General features: G+C 66.1%; 2 protein-coding genes across 5 annotated transcripts; both read right to left on the bottom strand.

Moving 5' to 3' along the window:
• Window positions 1–390: 390 nt before the first annotated feature.
• DOK4 (docking protein 4) lies at window positions 391–5,629 on the bottom strand. 2 transcript variants are annotated; one of them, XM_046899581.1, is made up of 10 exons: window positions 5,553–5,629; window positions 4,550–5,428; window positions 4,087–4,287; window positions 3,166–3,273; window positions 2,966–3,080; window positions 2,773–2,892; window positions 2,440–2,629; window positions 1,891–2,029; window positions 1,679–1,802; window positions 391–1,607 (listed from the first exon to the last, which is right to left on the bottom strand). In XM_046899581.1, exons 3-10 carry the CDS (start codon window positions 4,150–4,152, stop codon window positions 1,483–1,485), a joined length of 987 nt encoding a protein of 328 aa, XP_046755537.1. In that variant the 5' UTR covers window positions 4,153–4,287; window positions 4,550–5,428; window positions 5,553–5,629; the 3' UTR covers window positions 391–1,482. The 2 variants fall into 2 exon arrangements, with proteins under 2 accessions (XP_046755537.1, XP_040501920.1); XM_040645986.2 differs by lacking the exon at window positions 4,550–5,428.
• Window positions 5,630–6,212: 583 nt separating this feature from the next.
• On the bottom strand, window positions 6,213–11,922 carry CCDC102A (coiled-coil domain containing 102A). Of its 3 annotated transcripts, none has more exons than XM_025154261.3 (9): window positions 11,870–11,922; window positions 10,088–10,723; window positions 9,178–9,395; window positions 8,951–9,059; window positions 8,608–8,724; window positions 8,315–8,524; window positions 7,639–7,809; window positions 7,454–7,557; window positions 6,213–6,696 (listed from the first exon to the last, which is right to left on the bottom strand). In XM_025154261.3, the coding sequence occupies exons 2-9, from the start codon at window positions 10,652–10,654 to the stop codon at window positions 6,570–6,572; spliced, it is 1,623 nt and encodes a 540-aa protein (XP_025010029.1). In that variant the 5' UTR covers window positions 10,655–10,723; window positions 11,870–11,922; the 3' UTR covers window positions 6,213–6,569. The 3 variants fall into 3 exon arrangements, with proteins under 3 accessions (XP_025010029.1, XP_046755536.1, XP_040501915.1); XM_046899580.1 differs by lacking the exon at window positions 11,870–11,922 and adding an exon at window positions 11,184–11,670; XM_040645981.2 differs by lacking the exon at window positions 11,870–11,922 and adding an exon at window positions 11,607–11,670.
• Window positions 11,923–12,955: the final 1,033 nt, after the last annotated feature.

The following is a 12,955-nucleotide window of genomic DNA, read 5'->3' as shown; positions in this document are numbered from 1 at the left end:
TAACTCCCAGCTGGCAGCTCTGACTGTGCCTGCAGCATGCAGGGGCTGAGCTGGCTACGTGCTGAGCCACAGCAGTGGCTGGAGGGCTCCAAGAACTGCCCAGTCACCCCTTCTCCCCCTCATCAGCACCCAGGATGTGAGGCGAGCCCCTCGGTGACACTTTGCTGAGGGGGGTGTGAGCAGGACTTGCTATGCCCCTCTCCCCTCCTCAGCTCTTTGAGGGCTTCATTTGGAATGTCCTTGCAGGCACTGGAGGCAGAACAAAGCTTTGAGCCAAACGCGCTGCCTGTAGCATGAGGAAATCTCCCCTGCTCAGCAGTTTTGGCTCTCTGGCATGCGATACTCCGACATGTATTTCCCGAGCACGTTTGGATGGAACAGACAAACAGGAAGGGTGGATAAGGGTTGTTTATTCATTGAGCAATTCCTTAAAAAAAGAAAAAAGAAAAAAAAAGGAAAAAAAAAAAAAGAAAGAAAACCCTAATATTTTTGGTAATAAATGTGAAATCTTTTCCAGATGAGGCGTGCAGCCAGGAAAAGAGCAGGTTGCACCCCTGACCAGAGGGCGGCCAGTGCCCAGGGACCCATATGCACCCGCAGCTCCCCAGCCCCATCCACAAGCTACACAGACCCAACACACAGTATTTACAGGCCACAGACCACAGGTTCCCACATCACAACGCTCCCTGCTCCCAAAGCACGGACCTGGAGCTTCCAGGGAGGAAATAAAACCACCAACCAACCAAACCAGACCGAAAGGAGAAAGAAACACCGAGGGTCGTACTGCAATAAAAAGATAGCCCTTCTAAAGGAGTTCAATAAATAGGAGAACTAGAAAATCAATTGCTTTTCAGTTCAGTCCATTAAGCCCAGCTCCCCTGCGCGAGGTCTCTCGCCGGCTCCCGCTGCTCCCCGCTGGCTGCTACTGGCCACAGTCGGTGCCTGGGTTGCCCCTGGCAAGTGGGCACGGTGGTGGCGCGTGTGCGGGTTGGGTTACAAAGCTCAGCCCCCAGCCCAGCCCGAGGCCTCGGTGCGGAAGGACAACCAGTTTCTCCTGAGACATCCCAACCCTGCAGCGTTCAGAGCGCTCTGCAGAGCGCACCGTGAGCTCCACGGCCGGGCAGTGCCGTCCTTCCTTCCTACCTGCAGAAAAAGGGCCGAACCTCTTCGCCCCCACCTCTGTTCCATCTCCCAGCCCAAGAGCCAAAGACCTCTGTGAGCATCTCCTCTTCCTGAGGTCTCCTCGGGGGCGATAACTTCGCGTCCGCGTGAGAAAGAAATATCTGACTGTATAATAATATGGATAGGCAATATATATCTGAAGTCACTGAGCGCAGCGAGCCATCGCCTCCTGGAGCTTCAGGCCGGGCTGCCGGGCCCGGAGGATGCCCTGATGCCATCTCCCTGCAGCGAAGGGCTCTGCGGCTTCCCGGGGCCTGGACGCCCCCGGAAAGGAAGGAAGGGGCTGCGGAGCACCCCCCATCACGGGGACGAGGTGGGCTCCCTGATCTCGGCCTGGTCACCGCCGGGGGGCTTTGGCTTCAGCAGGATGAACCTGTCGAGGAGGTCGGTGTCCGAGCCGGCCTGGGCGCCCGCGTAGGGCTCACCTGGGGACAGAGCACAGCGTGGGGATGGCTGAGGGGCTGCGGGAGCCCCGCGGGGCCCTGGGGACACTCACCGGCGTAGCTGGAGGACTCGGCCATGTTCTGTGAGCCGGTGATGTGGTGCCAGTAGGCGCTGCGGGGCAGCATGGTGGTGGGCGTGCAGGGGTAGGAGAAGGGCTCGCCGCCCTTGTTCAGCAGCTGGGGGTGAGCACGGCACACACGTGAGCCCACCCCACGGGGCACGAGCTGCCCCGGGCCACCCACCGTCCCGCGGGCCGTGCCTCACCCTGACGTTCTTCTCCATCTCCAGCAGGACCCGCTTGTGCTGCTCGGCGATGGCCAGCGTTGCGCTGTGCACGCGCTGGTAGATCTGCTCGCCTTCCTGCGTCTGGAAGGTGTAGAGGCCCTCTCCCGCATCGCACATCCTATGGGGTCAGAGCAGAGGGGCATTACAGCGGCACGGGGCGGGCCAGGTCGCAGCACGGCCCCCCCCGGCACCCACGGGTGCCCTTCCCAGCCAGCATCATCCCGCGGCCGGCCCTGCCGCCCCCTCCCCTCGCGCCGGGCATGGTGAGTCAGCGGAAGCCATAGGGCCGGGATGAAAGGCGAGATCATGTTTCTTCCCCTCTGGAGCTGGTAATTAGCAGGAAAGTTCCTAATATAGCCAGGCCTGGCGGAGCCGAAGCAGCTCCCCCCATGGCTCCTGCAGGGCTGGGCGCGTGGGTGGCCCCGGGAAGGGCCCGGAGCGGCCCTACAGCTATGGGGCACCCTATGGCAGCCCTCGGCCCGGCGTCAGGCCTGGGGGGGACGCTGGGTGCGCCCGGCCCCGTCTCACCGTCCCGCCTCGAAGGTGAAGCGCGTGGCGTCGCGGCCGTAGCGGCGCAGAGAGCAGAGGGGCCAGGAGAGCAGCTTGAGGCGCGGGTTGTGCGTGTCCCAGAGGTAGATGTTTTCGTGGGTGATCTGCAGCTTGCACTCGCCGTACACGTCCAGGTTGGGGCAGGGGAGGAGGAACACGTTGAACCGGTCTGGGGGAAAAAAAAAAAGTATAATAATAATCCACTGGAAAAAAAAAAAAAAACACCCAGAAAAACCCAAAATCTCAGCACGGCCGCAGCGGGGCTGAGCCCACTGAGCCCACTGAGCCCACTGAGCCCCACGCTGCGCTCACCCGTCTGCTCGCACTGCACGCCGGCCGCCAGCAGGTCGGGCTCCCCCAGGCTGATGTCGTTGAGTCGGGCACCCAAGCACTCCACCGACAGCGCCTTGTACCACTCCTCGGCCTCCAGCTCTGCAAGGCACACAGCGTGGCGGCGCGGCGCCCCGCAGCCCGGCATCGCACAGCCCGCGGCGTCAGCCCGTACCCGAATCGCAGGTGAAGGTACGCGCGGAGTCGTCGGCGAAGACGATGGCCACCGCCTGCCTCTTGGTCTCCTTGGGCAGCCGCGTGATGCACTTGACGTTGCTGATCTCGGTCACCTGGAGGGGTGGCACGGTGTCGCCGGGGCCGTGCCGGGAGTGGGGAGGGGGTGATGCGGGGCACCCCCCGGCCGTGGCCGCTCACCTTGGGGCAGCCCCGCAGGCACGCTGCCTTCTCATCCGGGTACTTCTCCAGGCGCTGGGGCCCTTTGCTGGAGGACTTGCGGAAGACGAGCCAGCACCGCCGGTAGATCTGCGGGCAGAGAGGAGCCACGCGTCCCCCTCCCCTGCAGAACAGCTCTTTCCCCACCAACCCTACGGGATTTCCACGCCTGGGAGCAGAGGAACCCCAGGTCCGGGTGGTGCCTGCCATCCCTTGGTTCCCCCATCCCCAGGTCGGGGATGCCCATGGGGTGCACCGGTCCCCCGCTACCATCCTGGGGACGGAAGAGGATGCTGGGGCCGGGCAGCCCCGGTGTCCCTGCATACAGCCCCCCTGGGGCCCCCACCTCGCAGACCCCACACAGCCCCGTCCCACTGTCTGCCCCCACCCCATCCGCAGTCCCCTAACACTGCGGGGGTGATGAGACCGCTCTGTCTCCCCCCCCCCGCCCCCCCCCCCTCCCCCGTCATCCCCCCCACACCCCACACTCGTTCTTTGTTCTCCCTAATTAGCGTGAAATTACCCAGCATGCTCCGAGCAAAGGAGGTGGGTGGGGGGCTGGCCCCGCTCCCCCCTCCGTAGGGGCCGTACCCCCTCATTTTGCGGCTGGTGTGGGGCAGCCCCCCCAGCGCTGCTGGGAGCGGAGGGAAGCCGAGGCACGGCGCTCAGCGGGATGGCTCGGCAAGCAACAAGTGCCCCCTCCCCCCCCCCCCCCCCCCCCCCCCTCCATCTGCACGCAGACCCAAAATAACGCTTTTTTTCACCCGAAACGCCGGGGACGCCGAATGCCGTGAGAGGCAGCGTGGATGGAGCCCCGGCCACGTCGCCTCTCACGGCATCTGGAGCCCATGGCGCAGCCCCCCCCCCGCCCCCCCCCCAACCACGGCCCCCCCACTCACTCACCCCCAGCTTTCTGCTCTTCATCCTCACGTAGCCTTGCTTGATGATGTCGTTAAAATTCGTAGCCATGGCGGAGCCCGGCCCCCCCTTCTCCTCCTTCCTCTTCCTCCCTCCTTCACCTGCGCTCCCGTTTCACCGCCGCCTCCGCCCCGGCTTTGTCTCAGCGGCGTCCCCCATCCTCTCCCCACTGCCACGGCTTCCCTTCTTGGGAAAGAGAAACGACGGATAGACGGGAGACGGTGACATCTTCCTCCGTCTCTCCTCCTCCTCCTCCTCCTCCTCCTCCCTTCCCTCCGCTGCTGCCTGAACCATCGCAGTGGAACAGTCCGGCGTTAACCCCCGCACTTCCTCTCCTTCCTCCCGGGCAGCGGAGTGGCTGCGACCAACCACAGTGCCCTCAGTAGGGTTCAGAGTTAACACCCCAACCCCTCCGAGGGGGGCACGGGGCCAAAGCAGAGCCACTCACTGCCACACGGCCCCATTCACTGCCGCACGGCCCCATTCACAAGCGCTGATGCTGGCTCAGCTCCACCTTTGGTGGCAGTGCTGTGCCAGCCTTCGTCTCTCCTCCTCCTCCTCCTTCACCCAGGCAGGGCAGCAGCCCCGATGTCCCCCCGGTTCACCGCATCCATAAGGCTGTCATACCCGTATCTGCCGAAGGGGACACTGATCCCACTCCTGGCCCCCTGCCGCATACCTGAGCCCCGTATACGAGTCCCAGCCCTAAGGCTCAGCCCCGAGCCCCCATCTCCAGCCACATCCCCACGTCCCTGCAGCACCCTGAGCTCTGCTCCCTGTCAGAGCCTCTCACACCACATCCCGAAGCCTCGGCAGTAAATAAGGAGTGCAATTCAAAGGGAGATGAAAAACCAACAGCATTACTCAGAAGCCAAACGCTGTCGGCAAAGGCAGAAGAGGTGCCAGGACGCACCCGGCTCTCCCATAGCCACGGCCTATGGAGCAGGGACACCTTCACCAATGGGACCAGTGTCCCCGGGCCACATCCCCGGTGCCACCACCGCCACCTGTACCACGGGATAGGATGGGATGGGATGGGACGGGGTGGGACGGGATGGGACAGGATGGGCTCAGCTTTGCCTCTGTCCCATCAGTGGGAAGGGGATGGCAATGCCCCGGCCCCACGCTGCGGTCACCCGTGGGGTCCCCATTGCTCTGCTCTCACTGAGCCCTGAGTGAACCCAGGGCTGGGGCAGGGAGAGAGGGAGATGAGGGAAGCTGGAGGGGACCCGGGGAAGGGGCGCACGTGCTGAACGCAGGGCCGGGGGGGGGGGGCTGGCCACCACCCCCATCCAGGGATGGAAAAATCTCCGAGGGCAGCAGTCACCTAGGAAACAGGCAAGGGATGCTCGGCTGTCGAGCTCCACGCTGCATCCCCAGAGCCGCCCCCCAAGTCCCCACCACCCCCGCAGCCCCCCGACACGTGGCAGCCCCCGCAGCCCCAACCTTACCCGACCCCACCGCTGCAGGCGGCGGCCCCGGCGTTGGGCACTGCGAGCGCGGCAGCCGCGAGGCCACGCCCCCAAGCAGAAACCACGCCCCCGACAGGAGGCCACGCCCACCGCGCGGCGCTTGGCCACGCCCACCGCGCGGGCATCATTAGGGTTCAGAGTGAACGCCCCAAGCGGGATCGCCGCATCCCGGCCACGTCCGCATGGAGGAAAGCGATACGGACCGTCCCCTCTCGTGTCACCCGTCGGCCACGGCCCGCGTGCCTCCCCCTGCCCGTAGAAAGGATTGATGCTGGCTGCAAACGAAGGTCATTAAAAAAGGAAGGCAGCGCCAAAGAGCCGTGCCTTCAGCCGATCCATTAAGAGCAGGGCAAAGCCATGAGCTCATCGCTGTGTTAATTTTTAATGAGATTCCGTCTGAGCTCCTCGGCGGCTCCGAGCCGGGCTGCAGGGCACGCTCAGAGCCGGGGGTCAGCGCCGGAGCTCCCCCAGAGCCACGCACACCCCCCGCCCCACGGACACCTCTCTGAGCCCCACCGTCCCCCCACGTGCTGCCCTTCGCTGTCCCCTCCGTCACTGCTTTTCCAGTCCAAGACACCAACAGAGCCCGAGCCCCGCTGCGGTTGGTGTTTATAATAAAAAAAGTCATATACAAATACATACATACAAATTATATATATATATATATATATAAAATAGTGGGCAGGACAGGCTGGCAGGCTGCAGGCCTCGGTTCAGCCTGCTTGGCTCAGCCCCGCTCTCCGCTGCAGGCTTCCTCCTGCCGCTCCCCTCGGTCGATGCTCAATGCCACTCCGGTGGCCAAGGGGTATCAGCCCAAGAGGTGCAGGCAGTGAGCTCAGGACATCCCCCGGCCAGTTCCTCCCGTGCCTCAGTTTCCCCATCCACAGCGAGGTCAGGGCACAGGGGATGTGGTACAGAGCAGTTCGGGGTGAGCCCGGTGACGACAGGCACTTGTTGGCAGGGAACCACCGCAGGACGTCCCCACGGCCCCAGGCTCTATGGCACCTGGATCTGCAAGTCCTCATCCTCATCGGGGTCGCTGGTGCCGTCCCCGGGGTCGTCGGGGCCGAAGCGGGCGCTGCGCATCTTGCCGAAGAGCGGGGTGCTCTGCTGCCTCCTCAGCCTGCAAAGGAGAGCTGCTGGAAGAGGGCGGCCCCGATCCCACCCAGCTTGTGGGACCCCATCCCAGGGGCTGTGCCCCTTTCCCCATCTGCATTCTCCCCACGGAACGCCCCCACACCCTCTCTGAGCACGGCGGGGGGGGTCGGCGCCAGCGCTTTTAGCTCTTTGCTCGCTCCACATTAAAATTCATCAGCAAAGATTGATGGGGAAAATTGGAAATGGAGGGCCTGGGATGGTGGGGATGCAGCTCTCCCATCCCTCCCGGCTCGTTCCGTGTGCTTTACTGGAAAGCATGAATTATTTAGGGCGAGCGTGCGGGGAGGCTGCAGGCGCAGGGAGGGGGGAAGACGAAGCCTCCATTATTCCTCTATGATTTAATGAAGACGTCCCAATAAAACAAAGGAAGATGATAAAAACAAACTCCCTGAGCGCCTCCCGGAGACACTCCGGAGCAGAATCGATTTCTCTCGCGGCCATTTCATCTCTTTATCGCTGGAGAAGCAAAGCGAGGCCGGAGAAAAGTTCTGAGGAGCAATAAAACCCAGACCCACGGGCATCCCTGCACGCACATCCCTGCCTCCCTGCAGGCTCAGGCAGCGCCACCCGGGCACGGGGACAGGGACAGAGGAGCCCCGGCAGCGCCGAGCCGCTCCACGCATGTGCTGGGGGCACTCAGGCCCTGTGGGCTGGGGGGACGTGGGGGGAGACAGGTGCAGGGAGCCCGTGAGCCCGGCCGTGGGTCCCCACCGCCCACTCACCGGGACTGCAGGTGCTCCAGCTGCACCTGGAAGCTCTCGCTCTGCTCCGTCTGCTCGTCCAGCGACCGCTGCAGTTTCCGTGTCTGGTTGTGGGCCTCGTCCAGCTGCAGGAGGCGACGGGAACAGAGCGGTCGGCACTGAGCGCAGCCACTCTGCTCCCAGAGCACCCACCCGCAGGGCCTCACCTCGTCCTCGGCCTGGGCCAGCTCCTTCTTCAGCTCCTCCACCCTCAGGCGCAGCTTCTTCACCTCACCCTCGTGCTGCTCCACGCGGCGGTTGGCGTGGGCCAGCTCAGCCGTCTTCTCCTGGTACTGCTTCTTCAGCTTGGCGTGGACGTGCTTCAGGTCCGCCAGCTCCTGCGGGGACGCGGGGCTGAGCGTGGCTTCCCTACAGCCCCTTCTGCTCCCAAGGACCTCTCCCGCTGCCCCCGTAACGGAGGAGCCCCCGCCTCCATGCACTGCCACCCCATACACAGCATCACAGAGTCACGAAGGTTGGAAGAGATCTCTCGGATCTCAGCCACCACCACCATGCTCGCTGAGCCACAGAGTCACCGAGGTTGGAAGAGACCTCCCAGACCACCAAGCCCAACCAGTAACCCACCACCACCGTCCCTATACGGGACCGCAGAACCATTAAGGTTGGAAGAGACCTCTAAGATCCCCAAGTCCAACCCCGACCCATCCCCACAAAGCCTTGCCCCTAAGTGCCACCTCTCCACGTTCCTTGGACGCAAGGTGAGAGCAGAGCTTGGGACAGGGGAGGTCCTGGAGGACAATGCTACAGCAACACGGGGCACACGGGGACGCGGGGCTCCCCGGAGGGGGTGGCACCGGGCTGGGCCGGGACCTCCCCTCACACCTTGTTCTTCTCGAACAGCTCAGCCTGGATGGTTTTGAGGTCGGTGTCCAGCGCGCTGGCCGTCTGACGCCGTTTTCGTGCCAGCACCTCCTCCAGGTCCTCGATCTGCGCCCGCAGCTTCTTGTTCTCCCGCTCCAGGTTGAGCTTCTCCGTCTCCAGCCGCTCCCGCCGGCCCCACTCGGCTGCGTTCTCCGCCTGCAGCCGCTCCATCTGGGAGGGGGATGCAGGGTAACTGCAGGCTCCCCCCGGCTCCTCCGTGCCCTCCCTTTCCCTACGGGATGCCCCCCACTCACCTCCATGCGCAGCTCTGCCAGTTTCTTGTCCATGCTGGAGCGAGCGCCCAGCTCGTCCTCCAGGTCCTCTGAGATGCGTCCCAGCTCGTCCTGGTGGATCTCCTTGAGGATGTTCAGCTGCAGGGGGACGGAGGCGGGCAGTGAGCACCCACCCACCACCACCCGAGCTGTCCCCACGGTCCCCCTCAGGCTGGAGGGACGCAGCCCCGTCAGCACACCACACCCACCACCTCTACCCATGCCTGCAGTCTGCACGCTGCCAGGTAAGGACCAGCTGTGGCTGATCGGCGGCACTAACCCAGGGACACGCCACCCCCCGCAGGTTCCTGGACGCCTCGCTCACCTGCTTCATCACCTCCTGCTTGTTCTTGTTCAGCTCCTCATACTTGATCTTCCACTGGCTCAGCTCGCCCTCCAGCTTCTCGATGCTCTTGCTGAGCGCCAGCTTGTCCCTGCGGAGAGGCAGCCCTGGTGAGAGCTGGCAGAGCCTCGCGGTGTCCCCTCCTGGGGTGGGACGGCCACCAGCCAGGCCGGGTGGCACCTGAGCAGCCTGCAGCCCGAAGCACTCACTCCCTCTCTTTGAGCAGCACTTTCTGAGACTCGTCCAGCCTCAGCTTCAGGGCAGTGATTTTGGAGGCGTCCTCCTCAACGACGCTGACGTCCTCCCAGAGCAGGCGGCTCCTCTCCTGGCGCGAGAAGGAGCTCCGGGTGCCCGCAGCGCTGCGCTGCTCCCAGCTGTCGCTGCCCTCCTGTTTGCCCTTCAGGATGTTCTCCATCAGCTCCAGCTCCTGCAGTTGCAGCACGGGGAGGAAGAGGTCACAGGTGAGAAGCACAGCTGCCCCCGGGGAGGGTGTCGCTGTGGTCGGTGACAACCAGCAGCATCCCCTGTTCCAGCCCCACGGCGTTCCCAGACCTCCCTGACTCCATCCACGTTGGTATTTATAAGCACAGATGAGACTCCCCTGCAGCCTTCTCCAGGCTGACCAGCACCAGCTCTCTCTCTCGGCCTTTCCCTGTAGGAGTGGCGCTCCACACCAAAGGTTACCATGAGGACGAGGACCCGAGAATGTGATGCTGCTCCTGCTGGCAGCCGACACCCACTGCAAGGTCACCCATGCCTCCCGTGGCTGACCTCTCATACTGGCACAGCCACCCAGGGACGGGGGGTGTCACCGACCCCAGAAGCGTCCCAGAGCCGTGGGGATGCAGCGCTGAGGGATGCAGTCGGTGGGCATGGTGGGGTGGGCTGCGAGTGGGGATCTGTGAGGTCTCTCCCAGCCTTCACAACGTCTTTGAGTCCAGAAATTCCCAAGCAGAGCTCCACGTGCTGCAGCTGCTCTGTCCCATAGAGGGCAACGCTCCCTCTTCATCCTCCCGGCCCTTCCTGAGCAGCCCCGCTGCCACCCCACCGCGTCTCCATCATCCCAACGACGACACGCATACACACGCAGCCCCCCAGCCCCGCTCCCACCCCCCTCACCTTGGCTTTAGGAGGCGCCTCAGCCCCCACATCCCGCACAGGCTCGCTCTCGGGGGCAGCCTCACCATCGCCATCATCGCCGTCGCCGTCGGTGCCGCCCTCGTGGCCGCGGAGCCGCGCCAGCTGCCTGCCCAGCTGCTGCCTCTCCTGCAGCCCCTCCTGGCGCTCGCGCCGCAGCCCGGCCAGCTCCTTGGTGAGGGCCTCCAGGCGATGCCGCAGCTGCCGCACCTCCTCGCGGGCCCGGTTGCGCTCGGCCCTCACTTTGCTCCACTTCTCCCTCCAGTTGGCCGTGCAGTCCGACCACCAGCGCATCGTCTTCTCCATCTGGGCCGCCCTCGCCCGCGCCTCCTCCAGCTCCCGCAGCCGCAGCTCCTCGCGGCCCTCCCAGTCGGCCTCCAGCAGGGCCGGGGGGGGGCCGGGTGACGGCGTCCCGCTGGGGGGGGACGGAGGGGACGGAGTGGGGCCCGGCTCGCTCCCACCGCCCCGCTCGGGGCCCAGCAGGGCCAGCAGCGAGCCGCCATGCAGCTGCGGGGAGCCGGCCAGGCGCGGGGCGCCGCTCTGGCTCATGGCGGCCTTCCTAGGGCTGCAGCATCGCCCTCGGCGTCAGCATCGGGGTGTGCGGCAAGCCGTGGGGACCTGCGGGAGAGAGGAGGTGTCAGAGGGGGTACGGCCCACGGGGCGAAGCCGTGAAGGGTCCGCAGCACGGCCCTGTGGGGAGAAGAGGAGCTCGGGGAGCCCACGCGTGGCACTGCAGTGCTCAGAGGGAGCTCCCAGGCAGCAGGGAGCAACTTGGTGCACGAGATGATAGCGACAGGACAAGGGGGGGGGCCTTCAACTGACAGAGGGGAGCTGTCGGGTAGACGGGAGGAGGAAATCCGTCCCTCAGAGGGCGGTGAGGCGCTGCCGCTGCTGCCCACAGCTGGGGGTGCCCATCCCTGGAGGTGCCCCGGGACGCGGCCGGGCTGCGGGGCAGGCAGCCTGCAGCAGGGCTCGGAGCTCAACGGGCTGTAAGGTCCCCTCCAACACAACCGTTCTGTGATTCGGAGTGCGAACGGCCACCCGCACGCCGACCCCATCCCTCCTCACCCCACCTCACCCCACGGCGGGGCGCAGAGCGGCCCCGAGGAGCGGCTGCGGCTGACCCGGCTGCGGCCGGGCAGCGCCGGGCTCTGCCAAAACGGGAAACCGCGCCAGGAAACCTCAATGGGAGGCGGCAGCGCTCCCTAATGGGATAAGTACAGGGCCGGGGCCGCCCGCCCGCAGCCCGCGGCCCCACAGCGCGCTGCCCACGCGGGGCGGGGGGACCCCACGCGGCCCCCGCTGCGGGACGGGGCGCTGCGGGCGGAGGACGCGTGCGCGAACCCAGCGCCATGCCGGTGCCACGTCCCGCGCCCTGCGCGCACAGCCCACCCGCGGGCGGAACGCGCGCGGCCCACGCGGGACCCCCTCCGAGGGCCGCCCGCCCCCCGCGCGGCCCCATTGGCTGCGGCCGCCGCCGCTCCGCCGTGACGCGTCGCACCCGCGGGACCGCCGCATTCCTCCGCTCCCCCCGCGGCGGTGCGGAGCGGTGCGGAGCGGTGCGGCTCTGCCCGGCGCGGTGCGGCGCTGTGCTGTGCGGTCCCCCCCCGGTGCGGCGCTGCCCGGCCCGGCCCGGCTCATCCCGTTCCGTTCCGTTCAGTCCCGGCCCGTCCCGCCCCGCCCCCGTCCCGCCGAAGTTCCCCGCAAGTTGCCCGCCCCGCCCGGTGCCGCCCCGCCCGCCGCCTCCCGCCGCCTTCCGCTCACCGGATCCGGTGCGGTGCGGTGCGGTGCGGGCCGGGGCGCTGCCGGCGGAACGCGCTCCTCCTCCCGCCGCCTCCTCCTCCTCCTCCTCCCGCCGCTCCCCGCCCCCCGGCCCGGGGCGGGCGCTGCCCGAAGCGCCGCGGGCTGCCCCCGGGGGTCCCACGCCCGTTCCCCCCCCGCTCGGCTCGCTCGCACGTCCGAGCGCTGCCGGGGGTCGGGGATGGAGAAGCAGCCCCCGCCGAGCCCTGCCCGCAGCCCCACGTCCGCCACTGCGGGCTTTGGGGCGGTGGGCCCTCACCCCCCTGCTCTGCCCTGGGGGTGTTCGCCTCCCCGGTGGATTCCTGCCCTCCCCGTGGCACGCAGTGCCGCGTTTCGGGGTCCCACCATCCACGGGATGCGGGCCGCCAGAACTCCCATCTCCTGCTCGTGTTCCCAGGGCTGTTTTCCCCGGGTATTCCCCGCTTAGCTGGAAGGTTTCCAGCCGGCAGCTCCAAACCCCACGCATCCCCGCTCACCCGTTTCCCACGGGCGCTGCTGGCACCCAGCGCGGGGCGAGCGGTGAGCTTCAAGTCCCAGCAGCACCGCGCTGCCTGCGCACGTCGCGGCCCCTTCCCTCCAAGCCCGGTGTTTTTCCATTGGAAAGAACCGCACGGCGCCAGGGAAGGGGCTCTCCCCCTCTCCTTCCCTCGGAGCAGAGCGATTTTGCAGGCAGCACGGAGAGGCAGCCCCGCTGGCACCGAAACGGGCCTGGGAACGGCGCCGCTGCTGCTGCTGCTGGGGTTGTCGATGTGTTTTTGCGGCGTCGGATGAGAGTGTTTGGGTTTGTTTTAGTGGGGAGCAGAAGTTCAGAGAAGAACCCAACGCTGAAAGGGCTGTTTGAGGAAACGGCTGCCGGGAGTGAGAGCTTCCAGCGGTTCACCTCTGCAGATGCCCACATGGAGTGGTCAAGGTGTTTCTTTGCTGGCCGCTTTGCCGTGAGCAGCTCGGGGGTGCCAAGGGCCCATCCCAAAAGCACTGGGTGATGCCTGGAAGCCCCCCGCTAAACCCAGGCCGAAAGGGCCCTGGGGTGGTCAGAGGGAGGCCGGAGTG

This window comes from Gallus gallus, chromosome 11, assembly GCF_016699485.2.
Source record: "Gallus gallus isolate bGalGal1 chromosome 11, bGalGal1.mat.broiler.GRCg7b, whole genome shotgun sequence".
In the NCBI taxonomy this organism is placed as follows: domain Eukaryota; kingdom Metazoa; phylum Chordata; class Aves; order Galliformes; family Phasianidae; genus Gallus; species Gallus gallus.
This window is presented reverse-complemented; position numbering and strand designations above follow the sequence as displayed.

Bases quoted from the DNA above. Each gene is read 5' to 3' on its own strand.
- DOK4 (XM_046899581.1), bottom strand. From the start codon at position 4,152: ATGGCTACGAATTTTAACGACATCATCAAGCAAGGCTACGTGAGGATG. The intron at 3,274-4,086 runs GTGAGTGAGTGG...CTCTGCCCGCAG, and splicing joins TGAAGAGCAGAAAGCTGGGG to ATCTACCGGCGGTGCTGGCT. The intron at 1,608-1,678 runs GTGAGTGTCCCC...CTCTGTCCCCAG, and splicing joins CGAGTCCTCCAGCTACGCCG to GTGAGCCCTACGCGGGCGCC.
- CCDC102A (XM_025154261.3), bottom strand. From the start codon at position 10,654: ATGAGCCAGAGCGGCGCCCCGCGCCTGGCCGGCTCCCCGCAGCTGCAT. The intron at 9,396-10,087 runs GTGAGGGGGGTG...CTGCAACTGCAG, and splicing joins AGGCGCCTCCTAAAGCCAAG to GAGCTGGAGCTGATGGAGAA. The intron at 8,725-8,950 runs GTGAGCGAGGCG...GTCCCCCTGCAG, and splicing joins AGCAGGAGGTGATGAAGCAG to CTGAACATCCTCAAGGAGAT.